Source organism: Solanum lycopersicum, chromosome 1 (genome assembly GCF_036512215.1).
Source record: "Solanum lycopersicum chromosome 1, SLM_r2.1".
Taxonomy (NCBI): domain Eukaryota; kingdom Viridiplantae; phylum Streptophyta; class Magnoliopsida; order Solanales; family Solanaceae; genus Solanum; species Solanum lycopersicum.
The window spans coordinates 88,793,035-88,815,015 of record NC_090800.1 but is presented as its reverse complement, the minus strand read 5'-3'; the positions used below and the strand labels follow the sequence as shown (position 1 = coordinate 88,815,015).

General features: G+C 31.9%; 4 protein-coding genes and 1 non-coding gene across 8 annotated transcripts; 2 read left to right on the top strand and 3 right to left on the bottom strand.

Moving 5' to 3' along the window:
• The first annotated feature begins 5,367 nt into the window (after positions 1 to 5,367).
• LOC101260672 (sterol 3-beta-glucosyltransferase UGT80B1) lies at positions 5,368 to 12,628 on the top strand. Of its 4 annotated transcripts, XM_004230468.5 has the most exons (15): positions 5,369 to 5,562; positions 5,904 to 5,975; positions 6,115 to 6,199; positions 6,275 to 6,414; positions 6,667 to 6,737; positions 7,129 to 7,210; positions 7,539 to 7,640; positions 8,006 to 8,061; positions 8,479 to 8,513; positions 9,053 to 9,269; positions 10,281 to 10,496; positions 10,968 to 11,027; positions 11,194 to 11,233; positions 11,969 to 12,190; positions 12,482 to 12,628. In XM_004230468.5, the coding sequence occupies exons 1-15, from the start codon at positions 5,497 to 5,499 to the stop codon at positions 12,536 to 12,538; spliced, it is 1,521 nt and encodes a 506-aa protein (XP_004230516.1). In that variant the 5' UTR covers positions 5,369 to 5,496; the 3' UTR covers positions 12,539 to 12,628. The 4 variants fall into 4 exon arrangements, with proteins under 4 accessions (XP_025883581.1, XP_004230516.1, XP_069149001.1 ...); XM_026027796.2 differs by lacking the exon at positions 10,968 to 11,027 and having other exon boundaries at positions 5,368 to 5,562; XM_069292900.1 differs by lacking the exon at positions 6,667 to 6,737 and having other exon boundaries at positions 5,379 to 5,562.
• Positions 12,629 to 12,713: 85 nt separating this feature from the next.
• On the bottom strand, positions 12,714 to 12,786 carry TRNAK-CUU (transfer RNA lysine (anticodon CUU)). Its single transcript has one exon. It is a non-coding gene; the product is annotated as a tRNA-Lys (tRNA).
• A 1,402-nt stretch (positions 12,787 to 14,188) lies between these two features.
• Positions 14,189 to 16,954, top strand: LOC101260379 (basic blue protein). The gene is made up of 2 exons (XM_004230467.5): positions 14,189 to 14,703; positions 16,634 to 16,954. The coding sequence occupies exons 1-2, from the start codon at positions 14,541 to 14,543 to the stop codon at positions 16,831 to 16,833; spliced, it is 363 nt and encodes a 120-aa protein (XP_004230515.1). The 5' UTR covers positions 14,189 to 14,540; the 3' UTR covers positions 16,834 to 16,954.
• A 1,291-nt stretch (positions 16,955 to 18,245) lies between these two features.
• On the bottom strand, positions 18,246 to 18,869 carry LOC101260083 (basic blue protein-like). The gene is made up of 2 exons (XM_004230466.5): positions 18,616 to 18,869; positions 18,246 to 18,533 (listed from the first exon to the last, which is right to left on the bottom strand). Exons 1-2 carry the CDS (start codon positions 18,785 to 18,787, stop codon positions 18,337 to 18,339), a joined length of 369 nt encoding a protein of 122 aa, XP_004230514.1. The 5' UTR covers positions 18,788 to 18,869; the 3' UTR covers positions 18,246 to 18,336.
• A 2,044-nt stretch (positions 18,870 to 20,913) lies between these two features.
• On the bottom strand, positions 20,914 to 21,551 carry LOC543646 (plantacyanin). Its single transcript, NM_001247506.2, has 2 exons — positions 21,320 to 21,551; positions 20,914 to 21,206 (listed from the first exon to the last, which is right to left on the bottom strand). Exons 1-2 carry the CDS (start codon positions 21,489 to 21,491, stop codon positions 21,010 to 21,012), a joined length of 369 nt encoding a protein of 122 aa, NP_001234435.1. The 5' UTR covers positions 21,492 to 21,551; the 3' UTR covers positions 20,914 to 21,009.
• Between the last annotated feature and the right edge of the window lie 430 nt (positions 21,552 to 21,981).

Genomic DNA, 21,981 nt, shown 5'->3' with positions numbered 1-21,981 from the left:
CAATAGTAAAATAATTCCCCCACCCCACCCACCAAGCAGTTCTCCCACTACTCTCCTCCACTGCAAGCTACTGGCCTCTCACCACCAGTGGCGAGCAGGTACGAAATCCCCCTGCCCTCTTTCTTTCTCCCTTTCTCTGTTTTTTTTTACTGCACTGCCACCACGGTCAGCAAGAATCCAGCAACCCCATCCTGATGACCGACGACCGACAGACCAAAGGAGCATATCGGAGCTCGCTGGGCTTCGGAAAATCAGTCCATAGTTTTTTTTATCCCCATCAACTCCTAGGTATGATATATTTTCCTGTCTTATATAGACCTGATATTTCCCTGAGAAATTGTTCAGACCCTTATTGTTGCTTGATTGTTAACTGATTTCCTTAAATCGGATATTGTGTTTGTGAATTTACTATTGTGCCCTTGTGAATATTACTACATCTTCTTTGTTCTACTTTGAACTGGTATCTTTGCTATAGTTCATTGCTTTCATTTTCTTAATTGTATAGTGTAACTGCCACTTTTGGATCTAGGGTTTTTGACGTAGCGGGTTGCCCCACTTGATTATTCTATAACTGGCATTAGTGGCTTCAAAAGGTTTGATGGTAGTTAAAAGTCACGTCATTGATATGGGTGAGGGAAGGGGTGGTAAGGGTACCAATGGAACTCCTAGGTTGAGAGTTCTGTCTTGGAACATAGGGACATTGACGAGGAAGTCAATAAAGTTGGTGATTATTCTTTAGAGGAGGAGGATCAATATACCTTGTGTTTAGAACACCTAATGTGTAGGAACTAAAACTAGGGATATAGGAGGGTTCAAGTTAAGGTAATCAGGAAGTTTGAGGAGTAGGAATGGAGTAGGTATCATAGTCTATGTTGCTCAGATTTTTCAAAAATGTCGAGAGGTGCATGTTAGATACTCCAAAATTAGAGCATTTTGGAGAATTCGACACTGATGCGGCAACAATTTCAGAGAGTTCAGAGAGTCCAAGAAACATAGATTTCAGAGGAAGATCCTAATGTATCCTATAAATGAAGTCACCAACATGAACTGGTTAGCTGTTATACATGATGGAGAATTTGGCAGTCTGCCAACAATTTACTTGGGACTACCTCTGGGGGCTAAATCTAAATCTATAGAAATATGGGATAGAGTGATAAAGAAGTGTGAAAATAAGCTAAGCCAGGTGGAAAACTCAATACCGTTCCTTAGAGGAAGACCGACTCTCATTAATTCAGTCCTTGATGCTTTACCAACTTATATGATGCCTTTATTTCCCATCCCAACCAGGGGTTATCAAAAGGTCGGACAACATTAGGAGAGAGTTTTTGTTGCTGGGAAACAAAGAAAAGAAAGGGTACCACGTATTAAAATAGAAACCTGTGATGACTGCTAAGAAGAATTGGGGATTGGGAAAAAGAATCTGGTATTTCAAAGCAAAGGTCTAAGAATGGAGTGGTTATGGAGATATGCCAATGACAGACAGTTGTTGTGGAGCAGGGTCATTGGTGCCAAATATGAAGCGGAAGACAGCAGGGTCTAAAATGTGCATCTATGCCAGGGATTGGATACCAAATCTACAATTTATCCAAGATAACCTCAGTTCCTGTTAGACTAAGGGTAACTGTTTTTTGAAAATCAATTACCATTTGGCTTGAGAGGTGAGAAAATTCAAGTACGCTATGTTTCATGTTTAACAGATCAGCAATTTAGGGAAATTTGGTTATTTCGTGTTTCAGGTATGTGATTCTTCAATGTTTATTTGCTTAACATCAGGCACATAAATTCTAAATATTACTGAATCAATTATCCTGTAAAGCACGAGATTATTGATAAACATAAAAGGTGGGATATAGGTGGTTAATAGAACTTACGCTTGTTTACCCATAAAATCTGGTTCAGAATGATTCCTGTTCAAATCAGGTAGAATGTACTACTGCTAGCGTTAGAGTTCGATTTGCTTTCAAAATCTAAAAATGTCTGACTGAGGCGACGGATAAAATGTATAGACAGATAAGAAATCAGTAGACTACAGCTGGTCATTTATTTATGGAAATAGATTAATGATGATAAAGAGTCATTAACTTTGATCTATTCTGTTTTCCCGTTTGTGATAGCTCATCAATTTTGATTACTGTAATTTCTCAACTATTGACAATAGAACTCCAATGAGAGAAGTCTTACCATTCTCTATAAAAAAAAATGGGGGTGGGGATTTGGGGTTGGAGTGGATGGGTGAATGCTGGATTTGGTGAATCTTAACAATTTTAGGCCTTCAGTCTAGTGGTCAAGGCTTGTTAAGCAATGAATCTTAAGGCAAGGGAGCGTTAAATATTTTCTATATGATAATTGAAATATCTAAGAGTGAGCAAATAAGAGAGTTGCCAAATAACCAAGTGAAAAGAAAATCAGTTGCCAAAAAGTATCCAATTGACTGTCTGAATACACCTTAGTGAACTTCCAAATCATGAATGTTCTCATGTTTCTTCTTGGCAGCTTTATTGTCAATTTCTGAGGTCCTTGTCACAACTGCTTGTTTTGATGACTCATCTAAACAATATTTCCTTGTTCTTGAAATGCAGATAATATATTACGGTCTTGGCTATCTGTTTATTGTTTAATGGACTCCGTTATGGATGTTTCCTTTTCCAGATCAGTCCCTGCTACTGAGATGCAGCAGCGGCGCTTATTTTTTCTATCTTACATGCTTTCGCATTTATCTGTCCCCATTGACAGAAATTTGTGTATCTAAGCAGATGGATTTTTCTTTGTCATTCTTGCTGACTTCCAATTAACAACCACTATCACGCCTCACTTCAAAATATATGAAATATCACTGGCTCTGTGTACTCTGTTATCTACTTCTGTGTGATGCCAAAAATGTGTTTTGAGCTGTGAAGAGGAGAGGAATGCTGATTTTAGTTGTGTGCATATTCTTTTTGTATCCATCTAGTTGCATGAGGCATTAGTATTTTTTTTTTTCGTTTCAATACTCTTGCATAATTGAATATTGAATTTAGTTATAAATTTCAATGCTCTAAGCGGAAATGTGTGTAACACATGGTGCCTAAGAGACTTTATTTTTGTAGTTCTAAATGATTTAGCAATGCTAAGCCTTTAATCTAAAAATTATGAAGCATTATATCAAAGAATCTCAGTGGGTGTTTCTTATCAGCAGCAATGAGTTTGCTCTTGTTTCCCTAGTATGTTATTGGGTAAATCCTATCTAAAGATGATCATTTTATATGCTTGGCTCATCTTAATTTTTCTTAGTCTTCCAGCTCTGTGACTAATGAGGTGTCTCCTTGCCAGATCTCTCATTATAACTTCCTATCCAACATGACTTGGAAATGTTTGAATATACCAAGATAAGATTGTGTTTGATAAATTGATACTAGTAATTATGGCATTTCCCTTTTTTGCTGGTTTACTCGAATGTGAAGTAGGTACAGTATAGTCCTTTGCCCCGAGTACATGGATGTATAAGTTCTAACAGTCAATGATGTCTCAGTATATTGCTTGTAAAAATCAATCTTGATTCAATCAGCTTAAGCTAGTGGAAACATTATTTATTGCACTTGTGAGTTGTGATGTTCAGGTCATATATCAAACTTGTTCAAAGTAGTGCATTATTGATGTGCTGTTTTTAAGGTTTTCACACACTCACACATCATGTTTTCAAGGCTACTGGAGTATGTTTGATGCTTATTAATGACTAAATGGTGAGCTTCTTTGTCTGTCGGCAGCTGCAGGTTCAACACAGATGTTCTGGCTATGCCTCTGCCTCTGCCTCTTTGTGATGATTTAACTTGCTAGGTTCTCAGAAATCTAATGGTCAACCTGAAAAACAAAGTGATCATATGAGCTAGTTGGGTTATGTTCCGGTTTGTTTGACCCATTTTCAACTCATTTGCCGTCACTACTATTATGTTACGGGGAATATCTTACATATTCTTTGTTTAATCTTTATATGGAGATGTATTTAGTTTTTATGTCGTGATAAAATCATCTTACATAAGCAAATTAATGATCAATACATGATGGTATATTGATTCCTGAAAGAAACATAAAGTACATTGAGTATTGGTCACTAAAACAAGACAAGCAGGGCATTCTTGTTGTTGACACAAATATCAAGTAACTTTGTTCACCAAAATTAAGCATATGTCATTATATTGTGTGATCTTATCAGAACAATTTATTATGTACTTGCTTTGTTTCAACAATGGTAAATTGACCAAATTGTTTCAATTGGTTGATTTTAACAAATAAGGTAGTAGTTTTTTAATGGTCTACTGTCTAACTCTAAAATAAAAGTCTTGCTTCTGAATATCTTATATATCTTTATATTGTTGGTGATGTGATTCTTTTTAATTATTCACCATCAAAAAATTAATGCTTTATTAAATCAAAATTGCTCGGTAGTAATGTAAAATAAAAAGTTGTCTAAATATGGTTGTTGAAAATTCCATAAATTTATTAATATACTTTTTTCCCAAAATTATCCTTGTCTAATAAAATATTAAACAATGTTTAATAAAATAACTCATTTCATTAATGTTAATAGTTGACTTTTTTTATGAGAAAATCTTTTTAAAAATTCACTTAAAATGGACCCGGGGGATATTTTCTGAATATTAGATTAAATAGTTTATGAGTACCATTGGATCATTTTTAGGATAGAATAAAAGGAATTTAGTCAAAATCTTTAAATATCACCTAAAATGGACTACTGAGAAGCAATATGTAAATGCTAAATTAAATAGTTTCTAAGTATATGAGGGGTTGATTTCGTTTTTAGGATAGAATAAAAGAAATTAATATTAAATTGAAGGAATTTGGAAGAATGACTTCTATGTGTCGATCAATATCAAGATATTTGTTCAAATTGTTCTTATATTTTTTTTAATCTCAATTTAATATTTATATTTCTTTCACCACCTTAATTTCTAATTGTTTTCATTAAATATTGAGACATTTTATACTGAATGCACAAAATTTATACTAAATAAGATTATTTGTTTCTCAGCACGTAAATATACAAAATATCATTTATTTAGAATCAACAAATATAAAAATTATATGACAGTTAAAGATGATGATAGCTAGCAATTGGTTGTAGCTTTGTAAGTGTCGATTGGGATTATGTTAGGTGTACGGTGATAATGGATGGTCTAGTATAACGGTGATTTGTCGTAATTGGTTTCTAGAAAAATACTCAAACGCTAATTATTACTTTAAAATGCTGTTGAAATTTATTGGTAAAATCTAATAAAATTTTTCCTGGATTTAAAAAATTTAACCAAATGGAAAAAAAATAATTAATATTATTTTAATTTGAGGAGTAACTATTTTAGAATTTTGCAGCAAAAAAAATGCACATTCTGGAAAAAAAAAAAAACTTTTCTGATGTATCCTTGACTTTCAGAAAAAATGACAAAATAGGTGAAAATTGATAAGAAGAAGTGGTAAAGTGAAGGAAGTGAGTAATTGAGGAAGATGAGGAGCAAACCAGCTGCTATTTTCATGGCTTTCGGTACTAAAGGCGATATCTACCCTCTTGCCGTAACCCTCTTCCTCCTCCTCCTCTTTTTTTTTTTTTTTTTTTGTGTGTGTGTTGTGTAAATGTAATGCCTTCACATTGACATTGAATTGTTATTGCAACTAATTGAAAATTTATCTGTGTCAATATTGAAATAGTTTCTATTTCTGGATTTTGTGCTGTACTGGTTTCTGTAGGCTCAAAGCTTTTGGGTTATCTTTCTTGTGCTGAATTTCATTACAGGCTTTGTATATTCCCTTCACAATATACAAGGGATATGTTTGTATGAATCATTAATTACCTATGTAGAGGTTGTTTTTTTTTCACTTGTGCCACATATTTTAATTAGTGACTTGATGAATAGGCCATTGCTGCAGCGTTTGCTTGTGATCAAGAGCAGTATCAAGTGTTTTTTATCACTCATTCAGCTCATGAGGTTAGCAAAAGCAGAACAAGTTGACATGTTATTGTGTTGTTTGTGTTTATATGAAGTGATCTAGTTTGATTTCAGAAAGTTGACACTGAATGCTTCAGAGTTTTTTTTTCTTTCTGTTATTTACTTCTGTTCCTGACAGAACTTGATGGTGCACTTGAGAGCAAATAAAGTTATGTATATACCAGTTTCATCGCCACCTGTTGTTTCCCCTCTTGAACATTATGGTATGTCACTTAATACAACTTCGTTATATTTGTTCTTATCCCAATATCATCAGTCAAGTACTGCCTGTTGATCAGGTAAGATGGAGTTATCTTTTTCTGCCCACAAAAGGGAAATTATCCAGAAACATAGGTATGAGTGTACTTCGATTATTGAGGATATCCTTGGAGATAGCTCAGTGGAAGGCGATGTTATTGCTATTAATTTCTTCGCTCTGGTAAATTCTCTGACATTTCATTGTTCTAGATCCCTTTTAATTTTTGTTTTTGTAAAGGAAATTTCCTTTCATCAAGATGAGCTTGGCGAGTCTATCTCCTTAGAAGGGTAGAGAGTTTGGGGGGAAGACAATGTGGAGAGAAGGAATGAGGGGGTGAATTGCTTTCAATTATATGTATGGGAAGTAAAGTCATTGTCAATTATAGTAAAGTCACAATGCTTTATTTTTTTCACCCTATAACTTGAGTTCCAGGAAGGTTGGAGTCTTGCTGAGCTTTTTCAGGTCCGTTGCATTGTGGTTGCTCCTTATGTTGTTCCCTATAGGTAGCAAGAGAAACTTTCTTATTTTTCTTCTTTTGATAAAAATCTTATTGTCTTTACCTCTGCCTTCAACTATGTATTTATTTACAAGTTACAGCAATTTATGGCTCCTTTTTTTTAATTGGTATGCCATTGATTTGATTCATATGGCAATGAACTTGATGAACATTTCTCCATGAACTTCTTGTTCTGGACACACGCTTGCTTGCTTTAAGTGTATGGAGGCCAAGCATTTAAACTCATGAATCCCTTATGTGTAAAATATGCTCATCTGTTCATTCTGAAGCATCTTGGGCATTTGAAATTACTCTAGTATCTGGATACTTAGGTTGGATATAATGCAGAACCTACACTGCTTGTTTGTCTGACTTTCAGCTCTCCTCATGCAATGTAGTGCTCCATCATCATTTGAGCGGCAATTTAGGAAAGAACATCCAGGTTTATATAACCATCTCCAGGAAGCTCCCACTGACAAGGTACTTGAGGAATTCTTTAGCCACTTGGTATATTATTCACTGACTCTCATGTGGAAATTCAGTTCCATTTTTCATTTAAAATGTACAGTGAGTTAATGGATGGACTTATGGCTGTGATTCTAGTAAAATCTTCATCCACATTTCATATTTTGTGCCTGTGGTATAAGCTTCTTCAGTACAAATACGAGCTGATTGATCGTCAATTTTGTTTCAACCCTGTTAGGTTGTTAATGTTATATGAGTCCTTCCCCTGCATTTTAGTCTTATTTGCTTTGACTAAAAACAGCATCACAGCAATTGCATGAGTTGAGGCTTTTGCTGATGGTAGGTTGGCTGGAAAGATGTTATCCATTGGATGTGGCCACTTTTCACTGAGGAGTGGGGATCGTGGAGAAGTCTCGACCTGAATCTGAGTGCCCTTCCTTTTACGGTGTGTTCTTTACTCCAGCCAATGACAATATTCCTAAATTTTCCTTTCTGATCAGAGCGTTGAACTTTGAGGCTGGAATTCACTCAGTTTAGATATTCGTCTTTAAGGGGCAAGCCAATCACTGAACCACACGGTTCATTTTTTAGCTTATTGTATGATGCAACGACCAGGCTTTTGATAACCAAAAATTTTGTAGAACTTATATTTTGCTAAATCAAAACCAGTAACCAATTCAGAACCGAACCCATTAACTGAATTGTTAGGGTCACTAGTGTTTTGGTTAAAGGTGAGTAGTGCTCCCTCTCCATTGAGTCTCTGTTATTTTGCTGCTTCTTTGTATTTACTGGTCTCTCATTTGGACGCAGGACCCTGTAACTGGTCTTCCAACATTTCATGAGAGGCTTCCGTCTCCTCTACTATTGTAAGATAATTGTACCTGCTAAAAAGTATCTATAGAACTATGGAACACTATGAAGTTCTAGAAGATAATAGTAGGATAAATCTTAAAGGTGTAGAAAAGAATAAATTTGGCCCTTACTAGCTTTTCAATATCTCTATAAAAAGTGCTTTCAGATTGTGTCTTCCCGGTCATCTTGAGTATTCTATAGAAAGCTTACCTGAGATTTGGTGTTCCATTAGCCATGTTGCCTTCTAAACGAAGAAGCAAGGAAAAATTGTGTAAAGATGTATTTTCACAGTATTTCCAAATGGAATAATTCAATATTTTATCTTTGGCCTATAGGTTATTGGCATCTTAATATATATGTTTCCATGTGTCTATTTATTGTAACAGGATAATTGTATTTGCACTTTCTGACATATTGTGACTTGCTCACAGGTATGGATTTAGCAAAGAAGTTGTTGAATACCCTGGTATGGATTATGATGAAATGTCTATAGACATTTGTTCTTAGTTTCATATGAAAATTTCCTGACACGAGAATAAAATGCTAAAAAATTAATATAGTATATATCTCTCCATTTTGGTGATCTTTGACCTTTTGTAACATGACACTTAGATTCTGTATAACTGCATGATTACAATGGAGAATTGCAATAATGGTGTTATAAGGAATCAAGTTGATGCTTCTGAGAATATATGTCTGCCTTTTTTGTTCTTTGGAGTTGTAAAGTACATATCAGTTGAAAGCCACACTTTACTTTTCGACTTTAGGGTAAATCCAGCTATATTGCACATTCAGCTACTCTATTGACTTTAAGGCTACAAGCTTTCCGGACTTTGGCTATGTAAGATAACCTAACTATGGTCTTTGTAAAATCGTGAGAAGAAAAAAAAGTTGAGCCGCCTGCTTTAGATGGTTTTGTCAATGCAAAAAGTTATTATTGACGAAGTTGTATTAATAAAGTTATTATACCGTTGTTATTAAGCTGATCAGTGGACTATATATTAGGTTATTGGCCATCAAAAGTGCATGTTTGTGGCTTTTGGTTTCCTCCCAAGGAATGGCAGTTTTCTTGCATTGACTGTGCAGAAATCTCTGCATCGGTTTCTCCAGGGAGTTCAAATAAGCAAAACAAATTGTGTTCTATCCACCTCGGCTTGCAGTTTTTCATTGAATTTCCTGCTGCAGAGCTGCCTGTTTTCATAGGTCTGAGTTCAATTGGAAGGTAAAGTCCCATTTTGACTTTTATTTTCATGCAAAGCTTTGTTCTTCTCTCAGTTTATAAGTTTTGAGGGACTAATGAGAACTCTTTTCCTGTCTTGAAGTTAGTTTGCTGCTAACTGCTTATGTTCATTTCAAATGTCTTTCTGTTTCCTCTTAAATAGTACAAAACAATTCTAGCATTAAATCTAATTTGGATATAAGAGGTTTATTTTGGTTCTCGTTGTTAGTTTTGAGTTTGATTTTTTTAATTGTTCCATCATCTTTTATGTCTTTTTGAAGATTAATAATCACAGGCTGATTTTTTTTTCCTGATAAGGTAAATCAATTTTATTAAAAGAGGTGTAGGCCTAAAATTAGAAAACCGACAATATGTGATGGTTTTCTTCAAAAATACCCAATAATCTTTACGAAAGGAGAACTCATGGATGCATCAAAAGAAAATATGGGACAAGTGACTACTCCTTAACTTTACAAGATTCATCCCTACACCCTCAAAAACTCATCTTTCTCTCCACAGGACCCACATCAATACTAGTGGGGCAACAATCCAATCCCTGCTTCTTCTCCTGCAGTTCCAGCTAAACATAAGATCTTTTACACTGCCTGGACAAAACCATGACACAATTTCCCACCATACCTCGAAGCAACCCGGCAGTGAGGAAGGAGGTGATCTGCATTTCCCATAGCCATAGATGTTTGAATGTTTTGCTTAAAAAAACATAATTTTGTTTAGGCTTTCTACTTTTTGGTATACCTCTTGTAAATTAGGTTTTTCCCCATTACATTAATAAAAATAATTACTTCCATAAACAAAATTGCAAAATCAATATAATGTTGTCTCTAATTTTTTGCAACTTGATTCGCGATATTTTAACTTCATTCCTTAATTTTATGTTTTTAACATGTATGCTTTCTGCAGGACGAATTTAGTTGAATTTTGCTTAATTACTCTCTGTGCTATCGTTAAATATATACCTTCTTATCATGAACTTGTCTCTGATTGGCTCTGCAGCATGGGTTTCTTGAGGAACCCACATGCATTCCTTCAGGTGCTTAGAACTGCATTAGACATATCAGATAGCAGATTTATTTTATTCTCAGCTGGCTATGAACCTTTAGAAGCAGCAATTGAGTCTTATGCCAAGGAAGCATCCTCTTGTCCGGAACAAACACAACGGAGTAATGGAGGAGTTTCTTTTTTTGGAGGCCGACTCTTTTGTTTCTCTGGGTATGTTCATATACTGGACCCACTTGGATCCTTAACAATTATAATAGAGGGAGTATTAGGCCTACGTTTATGCTTTGGACTATGTTTTTGCATTAAAAGATGCACAAAGGACCATAATGTTTCATTTTTTAATAACAAATGATTGTAGGTTATTGCAATACTGGAGCCTGTTTGGATTGGCTTATTTCAAGTGTTTTTAAGCCAAAATAGCTTTAAAGCATTTTTTCAGTGTTTGGGTAAATTATTTTTAAAAAGTGCCTATAAGCACTTGATTTTAAGCGAAAATGATAAAAATAATCCAAAAGTCGTAAGTTAGGATTTCTAACTTATATATGACGATGGGCTAACAAGCCAAAAAGCCAATCCAAACAGGCTCTTAATGTTTAATCTCCATGCTAAGGATTCAAGCTATAACTAGAAACATCCTATACAATTATTCTGGTGACTGAGATTTGGTTATTTTTCTCCAAGTTCTGTCCCATACAATTGGCTGTTTCCAAGGTGTGCTGCTGCAATTCATCATGGTGGAAGGTTGGATGTGTTCCACTTTCCTTTTTCCATTGTCTCTTTACTGTTTCCTACCTCCACTTGTTCTCTGTCTCTCTATCCTCACTCTGAGTGAGGAGTTATGCTAACCATTATGCACTTTTTCTTGTTATTAATGTGTTTGCTTACCTTTGGCTCTCAATAACCCCAGTGGATCCACCGCTGCTGCTTTACTGGCTGGTGTTCCTCAGGTTTGTTTCATCGTTGGGTTTCTGCAACTTATGGCAATCTCTGCAGCCTGTCTGAAATTACAGAAATTGCAAATGTGAAAGCAATTTATTGTCTATAAAACTTGGTATTTGACTATCATCTTATTCATAATTCAGTAGTAAGTCATTCTTGCTGGAGTGGAAAAATGAGAAAGGTCAATTCAGAGAAGTTAATGTAGCGCTTCTGATCTGCGGTTGGCTGTCTTTGGGAATAAGATTTTCACCTAGCACATGAGATTGCATATTGTTTTTTAGCAAAACTATCATATGTTGTTTAAATAGATTCATTTGTCTGTTTAAAGTTTAAAGAACTTATGGTATAGAGAAGTTAAATTATTGAATATTGGAATGAGACGGATCATAATGAAGTGAAATGAATAGTGAAGATTCATATAGCAACCTGAATTAGTTGGGGATGGAGGCGTAGTTGTTGTTTGTTGTTGTAATATATTGATTAAACTGCGAAAGGAAGCTTAGAAAGATTAAGATTGTTTTAGGTAAAATTCGGTACCATCATGTATATGGGCTCACTTAACCTATAATTGCATTAAAAGTTGGATGGATATTTTGATAGACTGTCAAAAGATGTCATGGAATGTTTCGATTGATGTGGTGAAATACAGTTGATATTTAACGTTAAGATTTTGGTTAGTAAAGGTAAAAGATCAGAAATTGGTGCGAATTCTCCTACATGATGTCTGCTTTACATAATGACAGGTGATATGTCCGTTTATGCTGGATCAATTTTACTGGGCGGAGAGGATGTATTGGCTCGGTGTTGCCCCTGAGCCATTGAAAAGAGAACACTTGGTGCCAGATAAAGATGAGGATTTCTACATCAAGAAAGCTGCAAACATGCTTGTGAGGGCCCTGGACTATTCGCAGTCTTCTGAAGTCAAAACCCGTGCTTTGCAGATCTCTAATAAATTATCTAATGAGGTAAGATCAAATTCCTGATGACGAATAAACACAAGGTCCTTCTAAAATCCTACATCGTAATGGGTTGCAATGCTGCTGATGCCTGTCAACACTTCCAAATAGATGTGATTGATGTATTATAACTTCATTTTGCATATGTATAAGTGATGTGAGTTGAAAGTAACGAATTCAGCCAAACTCGCTCTATATCTACCTGTGGTTACTGCTATTACTAATACTGTTATAAAACACATTTTATAGGCAGTATCAGTTTAATAGTGAGATTGCTGATATCTTTTGGAAAATGTTCAGGATGGAGTGTCGGAAGCAGTTCATCTCATTAAGGAAGAGCTTAGAAGTTGTCGATGATACATTGTTCTCATCTTTTCTTGTCCTTTTGGGTAGAGGATAATATTAGTACTGGATTATTTTTGTTCCTTTGAAACAAATTTAACGGCATTTCATCTGGGTTTTCTCTTTTCTTTCAATTATTTGCAAACGCTTTTTGTTTGATTGGGTTAAAATGTTCAAAAGAAAAAAAGGACGCCCACCGTGGGGCTCGAACCCACGACCACAAGGTTAAGAGCCTTGCGCTCTACCAACTGAGCTAGACGGGCTATGTTGTGGGACCTATTGTAAGCAATGATTAAGACAGTAAAACATAAAAATGAGTATCATACTAGAGCATTTAACATATGAAAGCTCCTAGTTTAAGAACACTGTTTTGTTTTCTAGACATGGTAAAAGAAAAATTGGATCCTTCATTGTTAATTAAAGGTGTTAGGTTTCAAATTTTTGATGATGAAAAAAATTGTTGGGAGTATCGCACCTAGAAATGAGTTCTCTACTGCGCGAATATAATATGAATTTAGTCGAACTTCAATATAGATATCAAATATTATTAAGTGAAAACACAAAGAAAAAAGGATTGTAGAAATAATTTCCTTCTAGTTCTAAATTTATGTATTGAGGGCTTTCGCCAAACTAATTAGAGTCAAATTAATGTGAAGGAAAAATGGAGTAGAAAAAACAAGTTTATCTAAAAATCAAATGTTGGGTTGGTTGGCTCGAATAAAGTTTGAAAAAAGTAGTTCAACTTTTTGAAAAGGTCAAAAGAGTGTAGATTTAACTGACACAATAATGATCCATAGGTCACTTGAACCAGTAATTTTTTAATTTATTTTTTTGATTTGATATCTATTATTCACATTAAAATTACTTTTTAACAAAGAAAACCTTGTATATAGAGGAACTTGAATCCGAAAATTTTTTATTAAAGATGAAGAAATATTTATTACTATATCACAATCCTTATCACATGTTGTTCGGCATTCAGATTGAGATTCAATTAAACCATTAACTTTTACTTTGAAGCGAAACGTTCTTCATTAAAAATAATTTTATTTTCGTAGCTCAAATCAACCATATCTTACTAAAGTCAAAGGAGATAATACTCACAATATCTAGTTAAGCATTTAAAAATATGATAAAATCATTCACAAGTGATCTATCAAATAAAGTAAGAGCAAAATAATGGTAACTTGACATTTCTTTTTCTAAATTTTCCCTCCTACTCCCACTTTCTCTAGTAGCTAAATCCACTGAGACATAAAAAGTACATAAAATTAAAATACTCCTGCAAATCTGCAAAAAAAATTGACTTTTTTTACTAATTTTAACTATTTAATTGCCCCTCTTTCTGGACAAATAATGTTCACATACAATCTTTAAAATAGTGGGTTGGTAATCAGCATTGAAAATTGAATGCCCTACTTTCAATGATATACGTAGATTGTCTCTCCACTAATTCATCTCTTGCTTTCTTATTTTTTTTCAACTTATTGTGTATATAAAATATTTATAATAAAATTTACATATTTAAAAATTAAACGAAACGGAGTACAAGTCAAATGGAAATTAATGTTTTATTACGAGAAAGATAATGTAAATATCTGTTAACGTCAATGGTATATCAAAAAATCCCAGATAATTACTAAGTATGCGAGTTCAATCGAACTTAACTAATGTGTTATTATTAAAATTAGAAGTCAATTATTAAGACTATAAAATTCAAAACTCATAAAAAAAAGATAGAATTCAAACTTGATCTTTGTATCGCAATCCGCTTTTTATCTTATTTTTCTCGAGAGTGGAATATTGTGGACCTACACTACATACTGCGTGACCCAATAACAGTAAATTAAAGAATCCAAGGACCTACACTACATACACCATCATAATTTTCTCTATAAAATGTGAGCTATAACTAATATATATATGTCCATACTACTCATAATCAGTTATTTATTTTTACTATATAGAGTTGTCAAATTTTAATTAAATTAATTTGGTCTGGGAAGAAGCAGTGCAAATGGAAATGAACATGAAAATGGTGTTTGTGTTATGTATTGTGGTGCTCATTCAAGCTGAGATAACTCATGCTGCTGTGTACAACGTTGGAGGTACTGGTGGCTGGACTTTTAACACTGTTGGTTGGCCTAAGGGCAAACGCTTTAGGGCTGGTGATGTTCTTAGTAAGTATCATCGTCTTTTACTTCGTGAGTTAATTTTTGTATGGATTCCTTACTCGTATTCGTTATAACAAAAATATTTTTTTAGCGGTAATAAGTAGACACATTAATAAAGAGAGTTAAAGTCTTTGTCAGTACTAGTTAAGTGTCATTAGATCCTGTATCGCTAAAATCTTTTACAAAGAGTGTTAATTGTCGCTAAAAATTTATATTTAGCGGCAATTGCTAATTATTGTCGCTTAATCTCATTTTTTTAGGTAGTGATTGAAAAAAATTACTAAATATATCAATCGGGTCATATAAAATACTCCCCATTTTATTTGTTCACTTTTCATTTTATAGTTGTACCTAATTGTTTGTCCATTTTGACAGATTAAGAAAAGATAAATTTTTTTATCTATTATACCTTTAATTAAATGACGAATTACTTTGAAAAATATAAAACTTTTCACCCACTTCATAATTAATAGGAATAAAATAGTAAACTCATTACGATATTAATTATTGTTTAATAAATATGTCAATTCAAAAGTGAATAAGTAAAAAAAAACCAAAAAAAAATTGTAGACTAATAAATTCAAATTTATTTAAGTCGTTAATGGTCCTAATTATTTTGTTCGCGCTCCAGATATTCATTAAAATGTTAAATGTTCCACAAAATGTAGTACTCCTCCCCCCACCAAAATAAATGCTTTGTTTTCTTCTTTTATGGTCCCATAATGTTGACTGGTTATTAATTTTGTCATCCTAAAACATTTCAAAGAACAACTCTCACTGTCTGAAGTTATTTATCATATTACGCTTATCGAAAATTAATTTAACTAATTTTTAAAGATAAAGTGTATCATATTAATTTAATATTTTAAATAAAATAATCAGATATTTTAAAACTATATGAAAAGTATTATAAATTATAATTTTTTTATATATTAATATGATAAAAATATACATTTTAAAATATCAATCAAAAATTTAATAATTTAACTTTAAAAGTAAAAATCATGATAAACAATACGAGACGAATAAAGTACTATCAAAATTTATGTTTCATGCACCAGACAAAGAAAGTACTACCAAGAAAGTAACTCCAACGGAAGTATTCCATTTGTCCATTTTTTAAAATAATTATCTAATAATATTAGTCTAATCTAAAAAATTAAGAGATTTTCATATTTCATCTTTAATATTAAATATTATTTAACATTTATTAAAATATTAAATTTAATATAAGTAAAGAATAATATAATAACATTTTGACTGTTGCCCTTGTTATTTATTGTTTCCAACTTTCGTTGGATAGAGGAATCATATATTTTTATTCTTTTGCACCATCAAATTAAAATGAGTTACCGACAATATATAAATTTAATTCAAAGGTATTCCGTCCCGAATAACTTGTCTATTTTTAAAGTGAAATATCTATTAAGAAAATAATTATTGATATAGTGAGTTTATTATTTTAATCTAATTAATTATTAAGCAGATGAATTAGAAATTTAAGATTTTCAAAAATTTATACTTTTTTTTAAAATAATTAATTAAGGGTATAATTGATAAAAAAAAATTATCCTTTCTTAATTTGTCAGATAAACAAGTAATTCGGAATAACTAAAAAAATAACAGAGTAATTAGAGACAAATGTTCAACTACCACTTTTAAACCTAAAAATTTAACTTTCCCACTTGTGGTTATAATGACGATGATTTCAAATGTTATATTGCGGTTAATGATAATTATACCTACCAATATGTGGTCCATTTGAGAGAAATGTTTTATGATTACATGTAAAGCATTTATGTTCCAACCAATTTTGATTTTGTTTGTCACCCACAATCATGACACTGCAAAAAAACAGTACTACTACTATAGTATAAATATATTATCCTCTTTTAAAGTTATCAATAAATAAAAAATTCTGAATACGTTACTACAGCATTCAACTACTCTAGTGGTGCGCACAATGTGGTGGCGGTGAATAAAGGTGGTTACAACAGTTGCAGCACACCAAGAGGTGCAAAAGTGTACAACAAAGGGGGTGACAAAGTAAAGCTAGTAAAGGGACAGAACTATTTCATCTGCAATTTTCCTGGTCATTGTCAGTCTGGAATGAAGATTTCTGTCTTTGCTATGTGAAATTACCAAATCAATTATCCTACAAACTTTCTATCATGTGTCACCTATGTTGGTGTACTAGTACTACTACCATATAATATATGACAAATAATGGATTAATATGAACTTTTTGCTACTTCTATATTGGATTTTGTTTACGTCTTTGTACGCGTACACATAGTTATTTGATATTTGTACTGACAGAAGGTAATAGCTATTTCAACATTTACCTGACTAGGGACGCTGTTATTAAGAAAATATTTGGAAAAAAAACTATCGGAAACTTTAAGTTAAGCGATAAACGGATGATTTACAATACTTTTGGCCAAATGCCTCAAATTGTTCAACATTAATTCCACATTATATATACATATATCTAATTAATAATTTGATATCAGAGTTCAAGTTAAATAAAGTTAATATACATGTGAATACATATCTAATTTTGACTTCATATATCCACGATAAATGTATATGAATGCGTGCCGTCAAATATATGTATTCGAAGTCCAAAAATGTGACTTGAAACATTTTCCAGCTGAATCGTGCAAGGGAGATCTGTAAATTGTGATCTCCAAGCCCATTGAGGAATACAGAACTGGGCCTAAAGAATAACTAGAAAATGGCCCATTGGTCCTAGAAGAAGGAAAGTCAAGAATATGGTAGTAATTGGGCTAGAGAAATTAACTGGAAATATACCTAACATGGGTTGTGGACCACAACTTAGTGGTGCAGCGTTAGGTCCTTAATCAGATGTCTCGGATCTGTGCATTCATATGGAGAAAATTCTATTGGAAGCACCACCACCAAATGCGCCTTGCAGAGAGCGATTCAAATTTAATTAGAGCTTAAACTCCAGACACCATTTTTTTCCTTTTAAGTCCTTCGAAAAAATTATGATATTATTTATATTTGGTAAATAGTTTGTTTCTAAACTTTTCATCTATTCGTAATCTATTCGTAATGAGATGATTTATAAGTCCATAAAATCATTAAATTCTATTTAACCACAAATTTCAAAGGTCTTTTTTTTATTCTTAATAAAATTTGTGTTTAGTCAAATAATTTATAAGAGTTAAATTTTATGAAGTTCTAGCTAATACTACTATAAAAGGTGGTAACTTAAAAGCATTCATCTAAGTTTTAAGTCTATACAATTAACACCTTTGAAAATTCCAAAAACCTTTGAATTAGACAAATTCCCATTTAGAGAATTATAAATAAATGGCATGGAAATTAGAAGGATGTGCTATTTTCCTTGTAATATTCATGATGTTGTTTGCCATCAAATTTAGTAATGCATCAACAAATTATTATGTTGGAGATAGTAATGGTGTTAGCAATTGGCCTAATGGCAAGAATTTCAAAGTTGGTGATGTGCTTGGTATGAAATTATTAGTATATCATTAGTAGACAAGTAAAACACATCTATGTGGACGAAAGAAATAAAACATTATATTATATAGTTTTTAGTAACTCCAAAGTTATAATTATTGAAAATAAAGACTATAGAATTGGAGTAAGTTAGTTGGCGATTACAGCAGCCTTGACACCATTAGCACAATGTTGTCCGATAGTACAAATAAAATATGATGTTCCTTTTGTAAGAGTTATCTTATCGTCTCCGGAAGAAAAAACTTGTCCACCAGCTCCGTTACAAGAGTTAAACCCTGCTTGGTCCACCTTCACCACATTGTGCGCTCCGGCTGGATACTTAAACTCTTGTATTTTTGTTAACAAAAAAAAATACATATAAGTCAAGCACGGTTATTTGAATAGTAAATTTTACCAATAAATTCTTACCGATAACATCGCCAGTCTTGAAAGTCTTGCCATTAGGCCAACCATTCAATTGGAAACCCCATCCATTAGCACCACCAGCAAGAAATGTATCTGCTTTTGAAATGTTGGTTTGAAGGAAGATGCAAAGCATCATAGCAAAGGCAACAATTGTGACTTTGTTTACTCTATACATCTTTAATTTGAGAATTAATATATATTTTATTAACTATAGATAGATGCAAAAAGGAGTTAGAATGAAGGCTCTTAGTGTTGTTGTGAATGACAATTGAGTAAGAATGTAGGCCTTTATATAGGGAACTTTACACATACAAAATCATAATATTGGAACCTTTTATAGTAACAAAGTTAAAAAAAAAAAAAGTCCATTTTTTAGTGACTTACTAACTTTTAACAAAATGGTAAAAAAAGGAAAAAAGAATTGAGTGAGTTTCCCAATATGCAAAAATGATGAGATGATATGGATATCATTTGAATAGTTTTTTCCTTTTATGAAAAAAGATAAATGCAATTATTTTGAGTATTTGAAGGGAGGAAGAATTCACATTATATATTAGTTAAAATTCCTAATATGTATAGTCCATTTTGGTTCAATACATTTACATCTTCAATTTCTATCAATAACCAATTAATCCCCTTTTTTGTCCCAAAAAGTTATCTGACGTTTATTTGATTACTATATTTTGAGATTCATATCACGTGGACAATTTCTTATTTGTTTAATCAATTATTATGTTCCGAAAGTTGAATATCATGATTCAATCACTTATTAGCATCAATCACTTGTACGTTTTAGTGAATATTAGACTAGAAACTCACAAATGACTCGAGGAGGATATAATTACACCTCAACTTTGAGACTATTTGGTGAGATTTTGAATTGAATTTCATATAACTTCGAGATCGAAGATATAACCTCATAAACGCCATTTGATAAACATAAGTAGTACTCATTTGTATGTTACTTATTTATCATATGTCAAATACAATATTGATGCACATGATATACATAGAATATATACTAAATATATGGATGATATACATATTTGTAGTCTTAGCAAAATATGACTTCAATTTTTTTTTTATATTTTATATCAAAACTAGTTTGAAAAAGTTGTAAATGCACCCAAACTTTATCGACTAAAACTCAATTATGATACCATTGTGTCTTGGCTGCATCAAGTGCATTTAAAAATGAAAAAGAAAATTATTATTAATTAAGTTACGGAATTGTTTGAAAGTATCTATCAAAAAATAATAATAATGGTTATGGTAAAATGATAAGTACTTCTTCATTTTTTCTAAGTTTAAGTTTAAGAGTATCAATTTAAAATTTGAGTTCACATTAATTAAATAATTTTAATTATGGTTAAATGATTAAAAGAAATTGACAATATATTAAACATTTACTGATTTAACATAAGTACCGAATAAAATTAACTTCATTAAATTGATTTTTGAAAAAAAAATGATTTGGAAATTAGAACCTAATTTTATGAATTTGAATGTGATATATGCTTGACAAATTCTTTATAAAAATGACAAAAAACATTATGTGTCACGTATATTGATCACATCTTATTCTCTTTTTTTCTGTCAAAATACTCGTGAGCTATTAAATTATGAATTCTTTGGAACATTGTCAATATTTTTCTCTATTTCTTTATGTAATTTTTCCTTTAGTAATATAATCTTATTCTTTTCTTCTTTTTTGAAAATTATATTTATCTTTTTTCTTTTATTCTTTACAGTTCTATGTACCAAAAAGTTAATGTTAAGATCCACAAAATGTATGAAGTGGAAGAGAATAAGATTTCTCAGAGACATAATTTTTATTAGTATCGTTTAGTTTATAAATGTCTTTTATTTGTGAAGCACTTGTCATTTTATTTTACTAAACCATTATAAGAGAAAAAAGACACCTTGATACATTAAATATTTGCATCAGAAAAATTTTAAAAGAATCGCACCTCAAGAGATTGTAAAATTTATATAATTTGGTCATACTTTTCAAGAAAATTTGTAAATCTTGAAGTCTAATTTTTAATTACTTATATATCTTCAAGTTATGTACACATGTGAATTGTATACTCCAAAGATATACAATATACAAGTGTATTTGTATACTCCTAAAATATACAATATACAAGCGTCTGTGTAATATTTCTAGTGAATAACTTAAATGATCATAGATTAAACAATCATATCCGTTCATTAATGTTATGACGAAAGAAAGACAAAGTGCCAAAATAATTAGCTATTTTTATTTTTCACTAAAAGTACTCCACAATGCATACATTTCATGAAATAAAATATTTTATAACATTGATATTCGAAATGATAATTATAAATGTGAAATAAAATCATTACATTTCGATACATATAGTTTGAAACAAATTAATTAGCTGTAATAGCAGCCTTGACGCCTTCAGAACAATGTGGTCCGAAAGTACAAATAAAATACGATGTCCCCTTTTCAAGTGGTATTTGATCATCTCCTGAATTGAAAACTTGTCCCCCACTAGTCTTGCAAGAGTCATATTCTTCCTGGCTCACTTTTACCACATTGTGCTCATCAACTTTATATTTAAATTCTGAAAAGAAAAGAAAAAAAGTATAAATATAGTCAAAAAAATAAAATTAAATAGTGAAAATGATGTGAATAGATGATTTTTTTTTAACCAAGATTTTATTAATAAATTATTACCAATAACATCACCAGCATTGAACGTTTTGCCGTTAGGCCAACCATTCATATTAAAACCCCAACCTTTACCATCACCAGCAGGATACGTAGCTGCATTTGAGATGTTGGATTGAAGTAAAATGCACAAAATCATAACAATGACAATAATTGTGGATTTGCTTACTCCAAACATGTTGAAAAAATGGATGTATTAATTAGATATATGCAAAAAGGATTAGAATGAAAGATGTTGTTGATATTGGTGTGCTAATTGAGAAAGAATATAGGTCATTATATAGGTATTTTTTTTCAACTCAATATTTATTGGATTTGAAATTTTTTACTTGTTATTGATGTTACTTTTATCTGTAATTAAATATATTTTCCTCATAAGAGATTTTAGTGTAACAAATTTAAAAGGTTTTTATTTCTATGTTGACTTAATAAAATTTTGCAAAAGCAAAAAAAAGGGAAATTTTATAGAGCTTCTAGAAATGCAAAGTGGATAATATTGTTGTTTGTGGGAAAAAAAAATTGTTGTGCAATTTGATATGTTTCTCACAGATGCAAAGTGAGAAGAATAATTTGCTATTATTCTAAAGTAAATGTAAATTCTTGACTAATATATTGAAATTTTATACATTTTCAACTGAATTTAATTTAGAGTTATTCATTATTGGATG